The 18,552-nt window shown below is 50.0% G+C and overlaps 1 protein-coding gene across 5 annotated transcripts in view; it reads left to right on the forward strand.

Annotated features, from left to right (window-relative positions):
- sv (paired box protein shaven) overlaps window positions 1-18,552 on the forward strand; it is a 223,364-nt gene that overhangs the window by 158,214 nt on the left and 46,598 nt on the right. For all 5 annotated transcript variants that reach the window (XM_075879448.1, XM_075879452.1, XM_075879450.1 and 2 more), the window contains 2 exons: window positions 1,664-1,829; window positions 6,688-6,885. In XM_075879448.1, the coding sequence (XP_075735563.1) occupies window positions 1,664-1,829; window positions 6,688-6,885 (364 nt within the window). The remainder of the gene's footprint in view (window positions 1-1,663; window positions 1,830-6,687; window positions 6,886-18,552) is intronic.

An 18,552-nucleotide genomic window follows, 5' to 3' on the forward strand; every position in this document is an offset into this window, starting at 1 on the left:
AACACAGAGCGCCCGTTTCACGTCGTCGGGTGCACAAGCGACCTCGTCTTCGTGCGGTGACAGAATAACATCCAGATGTGGGCGGTCTCGGCGACGGATGTCATTATCTCCCTAACAGCAGCACAAACGGCGTATCTCCCGGTGATGCAATCTCTATTCGACGCTGTGGGTCATCTCGAGAAAGTGCACAACAAAATAAAAAGTCGAACCAGAACACCGCGCGCCATTGGGAAGCCAAAATGTCGACGAAGCAGCGCGAATCAAAGGGTTCCCCCTCTTGTGGGCGTCGTAAATCAAGGTTGCCCTTGGCAAGTCGTTTCTCTGAGCATGTCACTCGAGCGCTGCTGCCACGGCGCACGCGATGACAGGGACTTTTTAAAACACCTCCACGAGGGCAGCCTGCCCTTTGGTGAGTGACTATATGACGCACAACGTTCAGCCGCGGAAAACACAGCGAGCTCACCTAGCCGAGTGAGCCGAGCCCGGTGCGTGAAAAGAGCGCTCGTGCCACCACCAGGTTGCATCCGCCGCGCTCGTGCGCTTTATTCTTGACGCTTTGCCCGCCCTTTTGCAGCTCGTTCATCATCTGCTCTCGCTCTTTGTTAGCTGTGGTGCGTGCCCGCCCTGGGTGAGCACCTTGTCTCACTGTCAGCAACGTGTCTTCTAGGCGCGCTTCAAGGCGGCGATGCGTGCTCTAGCGCGTGTTCGCTTTGTTCCCCTTGCTTCGGTGCTCTCTTTATTTTAGCATGGCTGTACGAGCGGTCTTCGAGAAGCCAACACGATGCTGGAAGAACCACGGGCCGCCTGGCACGCACGCTAACTAGACGTTTTTTGGTTAGCAGGGACTCGAGCGGGAGTTGAGGCTGCCTCATATTGCGATACCATGTTGACAGCCAATGACAAAACGGGTGCTGCAGAGTGTGCTGTGCGGCATCGTTAAACTACTCGTTTGATTTCTGGCGTTGGTGACCGCTTGGCGATAGCCTGACAATGAAAATCACTACTACACACACACACACACACACACACACACACACACACACATATATATATATATATATATATATATATATATATATATATATATATATATATATATATATATATATATATATATATATATATATATATATATATATATATATATCCAATGCCGACAAAAAATGACCATATAAATCTTATATTGAATTTTTAGAAGAATTCAACTATTCTGGTGTCTTGGCGTTTTTGCTCTAAAATGCGTAATCCTTATCACATATATAGAGCAATGATGGATGGGAAATCATCACGGTAACGTAGTTCTGTGCCCAACAGTATGCATCTCTACTCATGTTCAACGACTGATTGTGGGCGTTCCCCGCCGCGGTGGTCTAGTGGCTAAGGTACTCGGCTGCTGACCTGCAGGTCGCGGGATCAATTCCCGGCTGCGGCGGCTGCATTTCCGATGGAGGTGGAAATGCTGTAGGCCCAGTGTGCTCAGATTCGGGTGCACAATAAAGAACCCCAGGCGATCGAAATTACCGGAGCCCTCCACTACGGCGTCTCTCATGATCGTTGACGTTAAACCCCACATATCAATCAATCAACTGATTGCGCGCGATTAGTCCTAATTGATGAAGGGATGGCGTACATAACGCGCGTGCTTTATCTCCATTCGGCGCAGGTCATGGTGGCGTGAATCAGCTGGGCGGCGTATTCGTGAACGGCCGTCCATTACCGGATGTGGTGCGGCAGCGCATTGTGGAGCTGGCGCACCAGGGTGTCCGGCCCTGCGACATCAGCCGCCAGCTGAGGGTCTCCCACGGATGCGTCTCCAAGATACTCGGAAGGTGAGAAGGCTCGGCGGGACAAGCTATATTGGCGGGAAGCGCAATGTGGCCCACACACAGTGTGCCACGTCGCCTGCCCTCGCCTTTTGCTTAATCATAGTCAAGTGGAATATGGGCTTCGAACTCTGCATATTCTGATAATCATACGGGACGCCGATCGCATGCGAAGTCTTACCGGGATCATTAATAAGTGTATTCTAAAGCGCGTGTTTTGACCAACCAGCCTAATATATATGGATAGTCTGTTGTTTACTAACTTTAAGAAAACCTAGCAACTAAAACGAGCAGAAAAACCTAATATACCATGTCTTTGAGCTTAAAATTGAAAAATAAAAAGAAATAAAACAGGACATAGTTTTGATATACGTGCGAACTTACCATGAGAATGTGGAGAATGTACGCGAGGGAGAATGAATAACGGGACACGTCATTTACAGTAGAACATTTGTACTGTGGGAGCAACTCATTGCCTTCACCAAATGAATCAGCTTCAGTAAAATCCTCCCCCTTCTTTTGAAACAAACATCTTCAAAAATAAGGAAAGAAAAAAAAACAACGAAAACGCAATTCATCCCCTGTTTTCCTCCCTCCGCTAGTCCAGCCGGCTCGCCGTTGGGTCGGCCTCTTAATTTCTATTTAAATACCAGCCAGACTCGACAGGTGCCCTGACAGTCGGCGCGCACGTCTCACTGCGCCCAACAGATGTGCTCGTTAACTGTGACCCTCTCCAGCGCGGCTGTCAAGGCTGTCGGGTCGACTGTGCCCCGTTAAACCCGCGGGGTGAAAGTCAAAATGCGCCTCGCATATGCACCCCAGCGTCGACTTCGCGCAACAACTGGTAGCGCATTTCTTCCGCGCCGGCGCGCGCGAACAAGCTGACCAGAAGGGAGCCGCTCCCGGCCCGCCCTATCTGACAGACTCCGTCCGAGAAAATTTACTGCGTCCCCTCCAACGCGCTCGGCAAATTCCATAACTTTTGGGTCATTTCCTCCTTTCGCCGGGCCCGAATAAAAACGTGCACTCGCTCGCTCGCCAAACGGGACCTGTCTCCCTCTCGTTCCCTCCCTTCAGCGCGCTTATATAGACGCTCGAATGCATCCCCAGTGCCGCCCCTGTTTTGGCGCACATAAAGATCGGCGTTTGCTACGCGGTGCTCCCCTTCTTCCCTACGCACGCGCTCTCCGTGCCCTTCGCAGGAGCGGCGCCCAACAAAAAGTCAGTGCGCTCCTCTGCAGCCGTGTTCCGGCGGCGGGACACTGATCGACTCGCGAGATGACATCAGCGCGGTTCACTGGCGTGCGTAATAATGACATCAACAGCGCCACCCGACAACCGTCTGTCTTAATCTGACTTTAAAATGGACCTCGCCCGAGCAGTGCAGCCTGATGGATACCGCTTTTCCGGGGACAACAAAAGGTCCCGTTGTAGCGTAATGATCTCCTGAAAGACTGGGGCCGACTTAATTGTGCTCGGTCGCCCTCCTTTGTGTGCGGCCACCAGATGGCAGCGTGGCATATATACGTGCGGGAAGGAAGGCTCGCTGCAAAACGCGAATGAGCCAGCGCTTCGCGCCTATATGAGCGCCGGTTAAGACTGCGCGCACATACAAACTATACGCCGTGGCGTTGCTTTGTGCGAGTGAACTATACGCGAAGCATGTTGGGCACCACCGACACTCGTTTGGCTGGTGGCCGGGAGGTGATTAATCGTTGGTCGTAGAAAATGGCACGAGTTAAGCAGAGAGCAGTCACATAATTACTGCACGTTTAGAACGAAATTAGGAAACAGTGGTTGCTTTATTTTATATGGTGAAGGCAACAGATTTCGCTCTTAGTTTCCTTTGCATTGAAAATCGTATTTTTATATACTGATTTCAGCGATCCGCGACACTTGGTCTCCTATTCCCGGTCCCTGAAAGATGTCGAGGTTAGCTTCTTTAGGCGTGAGTTATTTGATTGCGGGGGTGCGTCGTTTGCACCATTGTTTTCTGCAGTGCACTTTTTCTCATTCTCTCCCTTTCTTTAGCAAACTCTCATAGTAAGCGCTCGATATCTTTACGTGCGTGAGGTTACAGTCGCTCATGCGTGAAGCCATGGTAGGTAACCAAAGCAGCTGAACGCGAAGCAGTGGGCCCAAAGCGAAAGGCTCATTCAAACAAACTTCCCATGCATGGGAGTGCAAGAGAGCCGCAGTCTTCCCTCGGTTATAATTGCAGTGAGATCCGTGTGCGCACGTGTGTCTTCAACCCCGCGCCAGGGAGTGGCGCGTGAAAGATGGCTCGGTGGGCCGACTGGCTTATACAGGCGGTCGACCGCTGGCCACGCGAAACTGGACGCTCACTGCTCGGTAAGAGCGACCTGTGGTTCGCGTTAGCAATATATGCGGGGGAGTCCCGTATTAATTACGCGAGACGCGGAAGGAAAAGCCCGGCGCGTAATTGCAGAGGTCGAGAGGACAGTGTGGCAATCACGGATCGATAGCTAATTTGGAGTCGCCGGACTGCGCCCATTTGACGCTGTGTGGCCGAGGGTGGAAGCGTGCAGGATAGCAGTCGGGTGCCAGCTCGGGGTCCGCAATGTCTTGCAATGAACTGTGGCACACGTATGAGAGCCCGCGCGTGCGCACTTGCTGCGCAAACGGTCGATGCAACTCGCCCTCACAACAAGTATACGTCCGCTGGCTCGATTTAAGTGAAAATTGCACTAAGTGGAGGCACTTTCACAAGCTGTATATACCATATTCGTTTGTACAGCTCCAGAGATGAATGCTGGTGGTATTTGTATTTGGCAGACTAGCTGTGCGCTCGTGAATACAATACCATTGTATGAAAGCTCCACTAAATATATTCCATACTTATAGAACCATCTCATATTTTTTTTTTTCGTTAATAATACTCGTCTCTACCAATCTTCTGTATTTGGAAAGAACCAGCAATGCATAGATATGATGTAAAACAACTACCTAAATTATTAAACAGCGGCACATCTTTCTTTCTTTTCTTTCTTTCTCTCTTTCTTCCTTACTTCCTTTCTTTCTTTCTTTAAAGCAGTTAATTTCCTCACTCCTCGACTAGCTTCTACACTAAGGAGCTAAGGTGTTTGAGGTTCGGAATGGGTGCCCCTCGATGACTCGAGTGCTCGGTGGCAGCGCGAAGGAAGAGCCGTAGTCCGGTGAAGAGGCGCTTTATTGCAGCCTCAGACGTCTGCTCGGGTCCAAGCCCATTCCAACACCCTCTTTTCAACCCTCGGTTGAACAAAGGGTCTGCACACAAGTCAGTTACACGTGTGGGCTGTCGTCACCACAACCAACAAACCAACAGCAAAAACACTTTTATAAGAGGCACTGCATTGGTAAAAACGATGTTATGAAATATAACACGAGAGGGGATAGGTTCTCAGCGTGTCGAACTCTCTCCCATGTCAGGCCGTGCTGGCCTCCGCCGGCTGACCTCCGTCGGTAGCCGTTCTCACGCTCGAACTCCGTCAACTCTCTCATTAAATGTTGCTTCGTAGAAGCCTCCTTAAGGGCGGTGAATAGACCGTTGGGCTCTGCGCGCTTACCAGGTGTGCATGCGACAGCAAGGCGCCCCGCCATCCTAACAACACTCGGTAATGACGTATAGCGGGGGAGGACAAGTTCGTCTCCGTACCGCAACCATGGTCAGCCCAGTGGTCGCGTTCCTGCGGCATTCTCAATGGCACACGTACTCAGATGACTGACCTTGACGTGATTCATGCCAGACACACTTCCCTTGTCGTCCCAGACGGAGGCGACCATGCCGGCTCCGTTCGTGAACCGTGTGAACGAAGGAGTCTCCTTTCTTTCCCCGCGTGGTCTTCCACGTTCGCCTTCGCGGAACCTATCGGCGCCGTGAGTTGACGGGTCGGGAACTGGCTCCGCACTCTGCATCAGTTACATTAATTGAACTCCACACAACACGCCACTAATGGTTGCCTCGTACTAACTAATGCACATGATTGTTTGTTTGTTTTTATTGCGATATAGACTTGCCCTTAAGGCATAATATGTTGCATGCATACGCGTATTAAATGTAGGTTGGTGTTCTGTATGAAGTGAAGCAGTGCCTTGCGGAATCGGTTGTCATGTGGTCACAACAGGTTGTGTCACAGTATATAGCGAAGGCAGTCTTGCAGGAGGTGATCGGGAGTGTTCCAACTGTAACCCCTGGCATGTCCCTGTATAAGATGGTATATGTGTCTGTTTGCTTCGTTGGAATAGAGCAGAAGAGACACATAGCGCACACTGCCTAATGCGACCAGTCCCACGTTGATGTAACAGCCGGTGTAAGGGCCACCTCTTCCCGAAGGCTCCTAAGCACGACTTCCTACGCCTTAGTAAGGTGAAAGCGGGAGTGAGCAGGCACAAGGTGGGATAAGAGCGTGTGTGTCCTGTCGGAGAACATTTTTACGGGTACGGAGTGAGTTATAGGAGCTCAGGTGTGAGGGGAATAGATGGAAGGTCTGCATTATTGTGGTAGTGTTTCTGCTGGTCAGCAGCAATATTGTGAGGGTTTGCAGTATGACCTTGGAATTCAGTGTACCATGACGCAAAGGCTGTATCACGATTCATGGTGTGCATCGCCTCGCAGATTTTCATCACCCTGAGAAGCCTCTCGAGTTCCTAGATAGCTGTTAAAGAACCAATGAATATGCCACGCTGCTCGATTGCAGGTAGCTTAGAGATGGCGTTCCGCACTGCGTCATGGAAGCCATCGAAGCCAATGCACATGCTTGCACATCGTCAATTTCACAGTGGCACACAGCCTCGAGCTACCCGTATGCTATGGAGATCGATAGCGAATGTTCGTGATCGCAAAGTACTGTGTCGCTCCCTGCAGGTACTACGAGACAGGCTCGATCCGGCCGGGCGTGATCGGCGGCAGCAAGCCGAAGGTGGCCACGCCCAAGGTGGTGGACGCCATCGCGAACTACAAGAAGCAGAACCCCACCATGTTCGCCTGGGAGATCCGCGACCGGCTGCTGGCCGACGGCGTCTGCGACCAAGACAACATACCCAGCGTTAGCTCCATCAACAGGCAAGTGCCGTATTGCTTTGCCTGCACGAACTTATCTGTGTAGCATGTACGTGGTAGTGTACGCCGTCGATCCGCATTGCCCTTGTCCAACATCTCTGTCTCTATAAACAAACAAAAAATACATGAGGGTTCAGCGTGCCACAGTTACCACTTTCGCTACTAACCTTCCTGTTTGCTTTTTTTCTTGCCCGCGAAGTTTGCCACCCAGAAGTGAAGGTGTGTGTGTTAGGGGGGGGGGGGGTATTTAATACAGCCTATGGACGGAAGTCCCTGGTATTGGGAGTGGTACGCCGTTTATTGGGCGCTCTTTCAATTTCACGCACAACGGGGAAACTCGGTTTTCCGCGGGAAAAAAAAGTGCAGTGGGGAAGGAAACACGTCTAAAACGCGATGGGAGAGAGCCGACCGCGGCTTTTAGAAGCTCGTAAAAACAATGCTTTCCGAGACGGGCCGCTGAATGGCCACCGTAAATCCCTACGAGCGGGCGAGGTATACAGAACGACAGAAAAGATAGAGCCCCGCCGCCAGAGGCCATTCGTGGTGGCGAAAATCGGCCGCGCCTCTATCGCGAACGCGGGGCACGCGCGCCATATACATCCAGCGACGGTGCGCGGCTATCGGCACTCCTGTTGATCCCGCTGGCTTTTCGGGCAGCTCTCTCGGTGCCCCGCTGCTCGAATCGACCCGACGTCGAAAGCACACCGCAGCGGCTTTTATAAAACATGCTCTCTAACGGTGTGCGAGGGACGATGCCGACACGGGAAAACAATGGAGCAGAGGAAAAGCGCTTTCGTAGGAAGGTATACCTATGAGGGCAGCGGGGGGGAGACGTACACATCGAGGGAACAAGAGGTTACAGTATAAAACAACAAAACAAGTACACAGCGGCAGGCGCAAACGGAGGCTCTCGCAAGAGAGAGAGAGCGAGGGCATCAAATGGGTTTCGTACGCTGAAGGGGACTTCCCGGAGGAGTCTTCCCGCTCAGACGACATATAAAACGCATTTCCCGGCGCGTGCGCCGTTCCGCCACTTTCGCAGCGCCCTCTTCACGCCTTGGCGGGCACCTCTTTATGTCTCGCAAGAGAACAGGCCTGCTGGAGGGTCACGGGGCGACCCAACGACTGGCGAGGACCCAGGCTAGCGCCGCCATCGATCGGCAAGGCGGCCGACGCGATGTGTAGCGCTCTCCAAGGCACTCGCGTTGTGTTTTCTCTCCCACCGAGAAACAGGAAGCGTGCTCCTCTGAACAAACTCGTGCTTTCTGGAGTCCTTTCTGGGACACGGAAAGCCCGAAGACGCGAGTTCCGGCAAGGCACTTCGTCCTTTTAATCGTGCGCACATAAATCGCCGTACACTCTGAGCGAGATCGCATATACGAGAAACACCTTGACGCAACAAGGTGGTAATTAATATCGGCTAAGCGATGACGGCCGGACCAGTCATTTACCTGCCATCTTCGATCTCAGCCGCTGGTGGAAAATTTGGTCGTTCGTATAGTGAGCTGATCCGGATAAGGCGTTCAAGCACTTGCCGCGATATAAAGTAAGTGCGAGAATGTAACGGCTGTCGGCTGCTTCGTAACTGGTTTGAAGGCGAGCAAAAAATCATGCCGTTCATCACTGGCGTTAGCTTCCTGTTTTGCGTGCGCGCAGCTAAAAAAATGGAGTGAAACCATCAGTCTCGCAAAGAAAGGCCACGTCTTAGCACAGGCTTTCTTTAACTGGTTAACCAAACCGACCACGCATGACGCCCTATTTTATAGTTTTTAAATGAATATACATATATGTTTTGATACATTCTGTCATGCTTGCTCTTCACCAGGCTTAAAATTGGATAACGATAAGGAAAAAAATAAACGAACAATATTCTGTTTTTTTTTTCTGACTGAAAACTTTCGGGAACAGCGCTTATACTATCGGCCACTCATCGTCGAAATTCATCGCCGGCCCATCTGCGCAGCCCTGAAAAGAACGTCTCTATTGCGCTCTTGGACGGGCCTCGCGCGAACGCGGAAGCTTATTAAACAGATAGCCATCACTCGCACCACCCACCCGAGCGCTCGCGTAACCAGGGCGTTCATCACACATTCAATCAGGCTCTCCGCGCGTTCGGGGCGCACCGCAACGCGTCTCTGTATGAGCGCACGCACGCCGAGTAACACCGACGCCCAATTACGACAGGCCGTCGCTTTTAAGGAGCAGGAACAGCCGCATCTCTGCTGTCCAAGGGCTCTCCTCGGTGCTGATCCCGGCCCGCTCCTCCATTTGTGTCGAGGAGCCCCGCGCAACGCAAAGCAGCCCTCCCTCACCGCCATGCTGCGGCCCCTTATCCAGCGCTAATCGCAATATCGGGGACAGGGATTGCCACTTTTTCTCTTTGCAGAGAGAGAGGGTGTGCCGCGAAGTGCAGACACAGGGCGCGCACATCGGAAGAGGAGGGAGAAGGCCCGGGGTGGGTGCGTTGGGGCCGCGCTGCACTCCTGCGGCGAGTCCGCCATTAGGGAGAACATGTTTCGCTGGTCGGGGGGGTCCCATATTATTTATTAGCCGCGGGGCAGCGATTGGCCACCGATAAACATGTCATCGTCGAGGGCGCTCCCGCGGTTCAGGCGTATTGAGCGTCAAGTGTTTGGACTCGACGAGCTGTGATGACAGATCTCTCCGGCGATGGACGCCGCAGAGCTCTGGTCGGAAAGTGGTCGTTCGGTCCGGATGTATTTTCCGGTAATCGCTGTACGAGGTGACGTATGCCCGCTTATACTTCCGCGCCTCGTGTGGTGGCGAGGAGAGGCATCATTTGAAGAGCTAAAAGCAATGGTTCGCATCTTCGCTTAAGAATTTGTATATATATATATATATATATATATATATATATATATATATATATATATATATATATATATATATATATATATATATATATATAATATAAGGGAAAGAAGTGTATACTTAAGGGCTCGTTTTTCCGTGTGTTAACACAATATTAATGAGATCTAACAGACAGCAATACCAAGGAATGTACAGGGGAAGTTATTAGAACCAATGGAATGTAAATAAGAAGAAAGAAGAAAGAAAAGCGGATGAAAAAATAACCAGCCGTGAGTAGGAATCGAACCTACGACCTTCGAATAACGCGTTCAATGCTCTAACCACTGAGCTACCACAGCGGCCATATATATATATATATATATATATATATATATATAGTGATGCAAAAGTGGTCATTAAGGCATCGCTCGAGCACTGATTTCACCTTTGACCCAAGTTTAGGTCCACTTTGTATAATATCATAGTTATTAATTGCTGGGATTTTACGCGCCAAAATAACGATACATTTATAAGGCACGTCGTACTGCAGGGTGCCGTATATTTCCTACCACCTGTGGTTCCTTAACGTTCATTGACGCTGCACGCTAAATTTCATCTCTATCGAAATGCGACTGCGTGGCCCGTGTCGAACCCACGTCTTTCGGGCAAGCAGCCAAGCACCGCAACCGGGCGCCACCGCCGTTCCCGATTTCGATGCGAACGAAAAAAAAATAATTGGTGCAATAAAGAACAATGTCATGGTTTCTCTCAATCGCTACGTCCTTTTCTCTAAAATTCATTTAGAAAGATACACAGTTTCTTCTAAAATGTCAGATCACAATATTATAACGGCTTTGTGTGGTTTGCAGTCTCGTAATTTTCGTCCGCAATGTCCGCAAGTAAGAGTGTGGAAACCATGCTCTTGCAACACATATACCTACTAAAGAAGAGAACATACCTCACATAGTTCTTTATTAAGCTTTTCCGAATATTGAAAGGACTTCACGAATTTCATGCTCGTTACCCGTAGCTGAACGACCCAGTGCGAGCATGTTAAAAGCAATTTAGGTACCTTCCTCGCAATATTCTTTCATCAATGCCTGCACGCATGAGACGTTTTACAGTCGTATGGGGAACAATGCAAAATACCATGGACAGAAAAGGCAGACAAAATACGACATGTTGCGTAGTATGTGTGCCTTGTCTGTCCCGGTCTTTTGCGCTGTTTTCCCTACGATATGTTCAGCCGACTAGCCGATAAGGTGACCATTCAATGTTTTCCATTGCTACTGAGTATCGCATGAAATGCTTAGTTCTGGCGTCACGTGTGCCGCGTTCAATCGAGAATGGTCCAGTTATGTGTTGTGGTGTAATATATTACCCACGTATACTGATTTGGGTTTTGGGGAAGGAAAGAGAAAGAGAGAGAGAATAAATTGAGAGAAAGGCAGGGAGGTTAACCAGAATCGTAGCAATGGGTTCGCTACCCTGCACTAGGGGGAGGGGGATTGGGAAGAAAAATGAGAAGGAAAGCTAAGGGGAAAGTATACACACGTGAAAAAACAAAACAAAACAAAAGCGGGGGTGCCATGCTTTACTCAATAGGCTGCTACCACGCAGAAAGTTGAATAAGGCCTCGACTGATGTTAAGTGCGAGGACAGATTGTGTCGGCATTCGAGCACTGACCGAATTCTGACAAGGGTCGGTCGTCAAGGCGGGCTAATGCAGCAGCTAGGGGCAGTCTGAGCGCGCTGTAGCGATGGCAGTGACAAAGAATTAACGTGCTCTATCGTTTCATCGTGGACGCAATGATCGGAAGCAGCACTGTCTCCCATGCCTATTCGGAAGGCAAGGAATCTAGTGAAAGTGACACCAAGCCACAGTCGGCAAAGCACCGATGTCTCAAGTTGAAAGAGTCCACGCGGGGACTGAAGTTGACGAGACGGGTCCAGCCTATATATGAAGTCGCGTGTAACTCGCTGTATTCCACAGGGATTTTACGTCTTCATTATCAATATGTCGTATTTTGATGGCAGCATTGTTCCTTGAGAATGGGATCCATTCTTCCACACTGTCTTCGTGTGCAGATCGAGCAGTTGCGTCGGCACGTTCGTTGCCCAATATGCCGCAGTGACTAAAAACTCAACTGAAACGTGATGCCATGTCCTTCGACGAAGAGCTGGTGGAGCAGCTCTCTGATTTCCAGCCCTAGCCTGTTCATGACGTTCCCGGAGTTGCACTGTTTACGGCTGTGCCACGCTCTTTTTGTGTACTTACCGATAGCCCCGCCGCGGTGGTCTAGTGGCTAAGGTACTGGGCTGGTGACCCGCAGGTCGCGGGATTGAGTCCCGGCTGCGGCGGCTGCATTTACGATGGGGGTGGAAATGTTGTAGGCCCATGTGCTCAGATTTGGGTGCACGTTAAGGAACCCCAGGTGGTCAAAATTTCCGGAGCCCTCCTACGGCGTCTCTCATAATCGTATGGTGCTTTTGGGACATTAAACCCGACATATCAATCAATCTTACCTATAATCGGGCAAATTTTCATGCAACAAACAATTCAGTCGTTTGCGGAGTTGGCATATTTGTTACATGTTTGATAATTATAAGACCTGTGTTGTGGATTACTGGTCCCTGAAAGACGATTTCAGCCTTATGAAATGCATGCGTGTATGGGAAAAAGATAATAAAATGGTTTCGCTTAAAAAACAGACCTCTTGCTTCAAACCATATATAGAGTAATACTCAGCTGACGCAGCATTGGCTGAAAGCATGTTTGTTAATACGTGCCGCCCACTCGCAACTTATTTTTATTCATGCTTTAAGTGACAACGCCGCAGTGACCACTCAACTTCAGAAGACCGCGCGGAGCTGTAGGCCTCGTGCTCTTCGATTTTGACGCCGGCCATACGACGCGCGAAACAAACGCGCGCCTAATGCTCTCAGGCACTCGCGAGAAACAGGATATAGGTTCGCGCCAACGCGCAGCAGCCGCGTCCCCGCCTGAGGAAACCCTTCCATAATTCGTCCGTAATGGAATCACAAACCCACTGAGTGCTCGCTTCCGCGGCTGGCAAGGGGAGGACCCGCGCCCCAAATTCGCGCGCCTCGCTGGGCGCCTCATGGAACCTGGCACTCGCCAGATATGCACGTCTTCTTCCCCGAGCACTGAGTGTGGTTCCCCCCCCAGCCACCTTTTCCCCGGAGCGGCCGCTGAGTGGCGTCCCGCTGTACACAACCTGTTCAGTGGGTCGCGTTATCGCCGGCCAGCCTCGCCGAAAAGAGGCCCCCGCTGTTCTGCGCCTTTGTTGTTACCCTTGTAGCAGCACGGCCACGGGCGCGCGCCTTCGATCTCTTTTCCCCGGCCGTGGCCAAGTGCGGTGGTGGCCTTTAGCGTGGGCCCCGCGAAGAAGACAGTTATCGGGAGGCCAAATCGCCTCTTGCACGCGGCGCGCAGGAGGTCTGCGCAACGTATACACGGGCGCAGAAAGCCGAGTCCACAAGAAAGCATAGACAGGCACGCACACCACTCTCGGGCTGCAGGTCCCAAAGCGGCGGGTCAGCCGCTCCGAGGGCGTCAATCCGGGATCGCAACACTCACTCGGGCCGGCAGGATGATAAATAATTTACGGATTGGGCGTCGGGGGCTCCCTGGCCCGATATTGAATTAAGGGCGGCCAAAAGAGAAGCCCCAACACCCGCCTACCGTGTTATCCCGCTTCCCAAAGCCAGATAAGGAGCGTGGCAGCGCAAACCTGAGTGCTAAAGCACTCTACTGCAGCCGGGCAGGGGTGCCAAACAAGCCCGCTTACAACCACTCCTTCCGCTCTCGACCTTTCGGCGTTTTCGCCATAAAGTGGCTCGCGAAAATGCCCTGCCCGCGCGGCTCCCTCCCAAACACCTGGAAACGAATAAATAAACGCGTTGGATATACATACGCTCGCGCAGCTTCATTCCTTGCCGGTGGCGGAATCCGTGTAGTCTAATTTCTACATCTGCATAACATCCGTGGCACAATTAAGCTGTTTTCAAGGAACGGCAATTACAGTAACTTTTCTTTTCATGAAGATACATGATTTATTTGAATTTATGCCAAACTAATCAACTGTGTACTCATTGTAAAATGTTGGCAGCGCAAGCAAAAGGGACACAGAAAGAGGACACAACATTGCGCTGCCAATATTATGCAATTAACCGATACCAATTTTCTGTATTTTTGTAATCCCATAATTTAATTATGATTGATTTATTTGTGGGGTTTAACGTCCCAAAACCACCATTCGATTATGAGGGACGCCGTAGTGGAGGGCTCCGGAAATTTTGACCACCTGGGGGTTCTTTAACGTGTACCCAAATCTGAGTACACGGGCTTACAACATTTGCGTCTCCATCGGAAATGCAGCCGCCACAGCCAGGATTCGATCCCGCGACGTGCTGGTCAGCAGCCGAGTACCTTAGCCACTAGACCACCGTGGCGGGCCAATCCTATAATTTAGATTTTTTTTTCCTGGTGAGGGGGCCAGCCAAGATGCGACATGCAGTATTTTTTTTCTTTTGTACCAAATCACGTGTGTTTTCATGTATTCGTCATGCGGTTGAATAAACTCAAACTCTAACTATAGCTCGCCTTTCCACGCTTTTAACCGTCTTGCAAGTGCGCACTCAGATCAAGTCCGTAAGGGGAATACAGAAAATGTTAAGAAACTAAACCACGATGGCGAGATGCGCGCTTCAGAAGCACCTTTGCGCAAGTGGGGCGCTAAATCTGCGCGTTCGCATATCACCAGTAATGGAGTCTGAATAAAGTGTTGCGCCCGTCGGGTACAGCATAACTTTCGCAACTTAGTAACAAGCATGCTCTCGCGAGCTGGCTGCCAAAAGGATGAGCCGTTCTCGGCACAATTGCGCCCACAACAAGGACGTTGACTCGAAAGACGTGCGAGATGAATGCAGGTGTGCTGTCCAGGCCATAACCACCAACGAAATTTTGTAATCTCACGACCCTATTTTCTTCTCGATGGGCGTAGAGGGGACCTACAGAAGAGATCTCTGCGGGTCACTTTAGTAAAGGCGAAAAAAAAAAAGAATGTACACATTACACCGCAATTGATATTTTTAGTGTATTATTTGCAGCGGCTTAGCGAATACTTCAAGGTTAAGCAGAAAAAATAATTAAGAGTGAAGAGAACGTAAATTAATAGAAGTGTAGGCGCTTTTGTGGACCCAACTTTTGCCGATCCAAAGCATATCAAAATAATTAAGTTTCTTGTATATGACAACAACGGTCATAGGACAATTCATGGAGTAAACACCAGTATTTACACTATACAAAAATATTATTTAAAATAAGAACACATAACAGTCCGTCATGCGTCCCTTAGTCCATCTCCGCAATATACTGCCATAACTTTTTAATGAAGCCGGACGAAGTTATACGCGTAGCCAATGAAAATCGCAAATCACACCTCAAGATGGACGGGCTAAATGGGAAAGAAAAACGAAGGACATTTATGCTACACAGATCGGTATAAAGGACATAATAAAGAGACTAACTGTGATGCTCCTTTAAATGAGCGAACGAAATGGCCGTTAGAGTTAATTCTATCACCCTATAGTATTACGTACACGCACTCTGGCCTCTTCCTAAACGCGCTGAAAAATGACAGCGTGTTTTTCCCTTGTCTTCCTTCCGCAGGCTCAGCTATGGACGTAGTTTTGAAGTACCCGCGTGTGATTTCGCGCAACTTGTTTGTCGACGGGTTTTACCGTACATACAGAACCAAGCAAAGCTTGACGAAGAGCTTCCCAACATGGACCCGTTGCCCTCGCAAGCGTCGTGCAACTACACGAGAAAAAAAAAAGCAGCAGAAAAGTCGAATCATCCTAAAAATGGCAAAAATATAAAACAATGTGTCGGTTCGAGCTCAAACTCCGGAACGCCGAAAATCTCTCTAATGCTGCGTCCTTCAGCGGCTGAATATCTGTTTCGAAAAGGCGACATCGATCGATACGCTAGGCTGGGCGACCAATCAGGCTGCTCTGCGGCGTCGTTCCTTGGCTTCCTTCCCGTTTGGCCTGTCTCCTTTTTTTTTCTTTCGACTCGTACACGCGGGAACGAAGGGGCACGACAGGGTGAGCCACGCGGAGAGGCAGTGTGTGCGTGTTGTGGCAAGCCGAACTCCTCGCGCCAGCGTGATGTTATACATAGATCGCAGTATCCAGCAGCAAGCACGGGATCACGGCGCGATGCATCAACAGTCCTTTCAATGACTCCAATTTTTCATAGATGATTACTATTTGAAACTTTACGTGTGTGAAGCCTACGAAAGGGAATAAAGTTTTTTTTTTTTTTTGACCAAGCTATTTATGCCCGCAGGTTGGCGGCCACGTCATTATAGACCATTACCGCTTGCGACAAATAAATTAAATGCCCCAGGCATAGCCAGTTGTCATTACCAATGAAGGTGTGTTGCAATCGTAGAGGAAATGACAACACGCCCACTTGATTTCCCAACGCTGGCCAGAACAACGTGGGTATGTATTGCTATAGGTTACGCAATGCGAATTTACCGCTGCGCACAAGTGAAGAGCGGGAGGACCAATCGACCCTCATGGACTGCAGGATCAGTGAGTCGCAAGAGCTAATGTATATTTTTAGGCCCCCATCATGAACTTAGGACCCTACCATGAACTGCCACCACACCAATGAACAGTAGAATAACACTTCTCTATCTGCTCTGACGAAGAAAAAAAAAAAGGCAGGACTCGCACTCTGTATTTTGGGCCGACTGGTTGTGCCCCCGCGATTTCCGACGACAGCACAGCTCTGGCCGACTGGGCTCGCCCTACGCCATCTCCTGACGCCGAAAAGAGCTCTCGCCGAATGGCGCCCCGTCCTCGGACTCCTGCGATGATGTCTATCTTTTCTATCTCCTCCTTACTTCCGTCGTTTTCTGTTGTTCGCTGTCCCCGCGCCTCGCTCTTTCCTTCCTCTCTATCTCATTACCTTTTGATCCTATCCTTTTAATCCCTCCTTTACCCCCACTTCTCGTGAGCTACTGTTGAGGTGTCCTTCCCCTGAGAGACAGTTACGGGGCTCAATTTTCTCTTCTTTTCATTTAAAATCACTCACACTCACTCACACAAAGAGGAATAAAAATATATAAACTGATAAAAGGCTGAAAACAATCTACTCCAAGACGTGTCTGACCAAACTGTTGTCCTGTATTCAGCCCTTTATCTCTAAGCGTTTATCTGTATTCTGTCACCTATATCAAAATATCAATAACCTCACCTGAGTTCGCTGGACATCTAAAACAATCGCGAGTCCGAAAGAAACAAACTTTACCGAGCATACCATGAAAGGAACGTCGTTTAATCACTACTTCTCTTTTCAATGTGGAGTTTGGTATAGAAATCCAGAGGCAGCATCCGTCACTCGTTAAGTGGCAAGATCACGGCCAGGAATGGAGGGGCTGCAAACCGGCACCGATGTCGGCGCACTTCCAGTCCGCAAGAAAACGGGCTGGCTGAGCGTTGGTGCAGCTCTTTTTTCGGGCCGCATCGTTTTCTTGGCCGCTTCAGCAGCGTCTGTGGAGTAGAAGAGGGGGAGCGGGGGTGGTTTCGCGGGGGTGTCTGTAGAGCAGCGTTGCCTCTCTGGCTGCACGGAGGGGGCCGTGATGGAACGCCGGGAAGGAAGCGAATTCTCCATGTCGCCAGGCAGAGAAGTGTGATAAAGCTCCGTGGCTCCTCCTCATCTTCTTACCCCTATTTCCTCCTTCTGGCTCTTTACGTTCATCGTTTTTTTTTTTTCACGACATCTTCGCGGCAGTTACTTCGGCCTATGCGCTTTTGCCTGCACTCATGCGCCGTATTTTTTTCTTTTGTTACTTTATCTATTATATTTTTTTCTTCCCTGTCCCTTCTTTAAATCTAACCGAGACGCCCCCTGCAGCGGGGCACGTCGCATCCAGCTTCCTATACACGGTTTGATGCTTTCGATGCACGCGTCCCGTTAGCACACGATCGAGAACTTTTATTCGCATGGTGCTCTAGGAATTGCTTCGGTGTGGCGGTACCACCCGATGCTCTGCTTGATGTGCTGATGGCGTTTGTACAGATATCGACATTTTGTAGCCATGCTTGCAGTAACTTTCCATGGCTTATTCGAAAAGAGCGCGTCTCAAATTATCATATGGTGGTTTTGGGACGTTAAACCCCACATATCAATTTATTCCAAAAGAGGCCCTTGTCCGCGAAGCGCTAAAAAGAGCAAAAAAAAGGCGGAAAACTTAAGCAAATACGAGTTTTCATTCTGCTTGCACGTTACACGATATAGAAGGCAAATTATCGTTTTTAATGCTACAATAAACGTAAGCAGAAGCAAAACAAATAACTAAAATAACTCTCTTCCTCGAAAGACAGCGTTACGCAGACGCGCTACTTAACTATCATTCATCAGCCCAGTTTCGCCGACATCGGCCCACAGCGGTGCGAAGAAAGTTCACGAAAATGCGCTTCACGGTTCATCACTTATCTCACGCTGAGCATGCTCGCCTGGACACATTCAGATCACGGACCAACTCCCGCCTAGTGATAGGAAATTAAATTCAGATGACGCGGTTAATGTTTGTAACGCCTGTTCAATTTGACTCCTTCCACTGACGTGACTTTTGTCGGGCGGGCGGCGAAAATTTGTTTCCCTTTCTCACCGGGCTCGGTGAAAAACAGCGCCCGGCCGAACGTCGGGCGGGTGCATCCCACGGAGATATCGTGCCGCGGACCGTTCCTCTCCTCCGCGGCGCATTGTTCTCGCCCCCGGTTGCGTGCCAGTCGGCCGACAGCAGCGAGCGTCGTTCG

Source organism: Rhipicephalus microplus, chromosome X (genome assembly GCF_043290135.1).
Source record: "Rhipicephalus microplus isolate Deutch F79 chromosome X, USDA_Rmic, whole genome shotgun sequence".
NCBI lineage: Eukaryota > Metazoa > Arthropoda > Arachnida > Ixodida > Ixodidae > Rhipicephalus > Rhipicephalus microplus.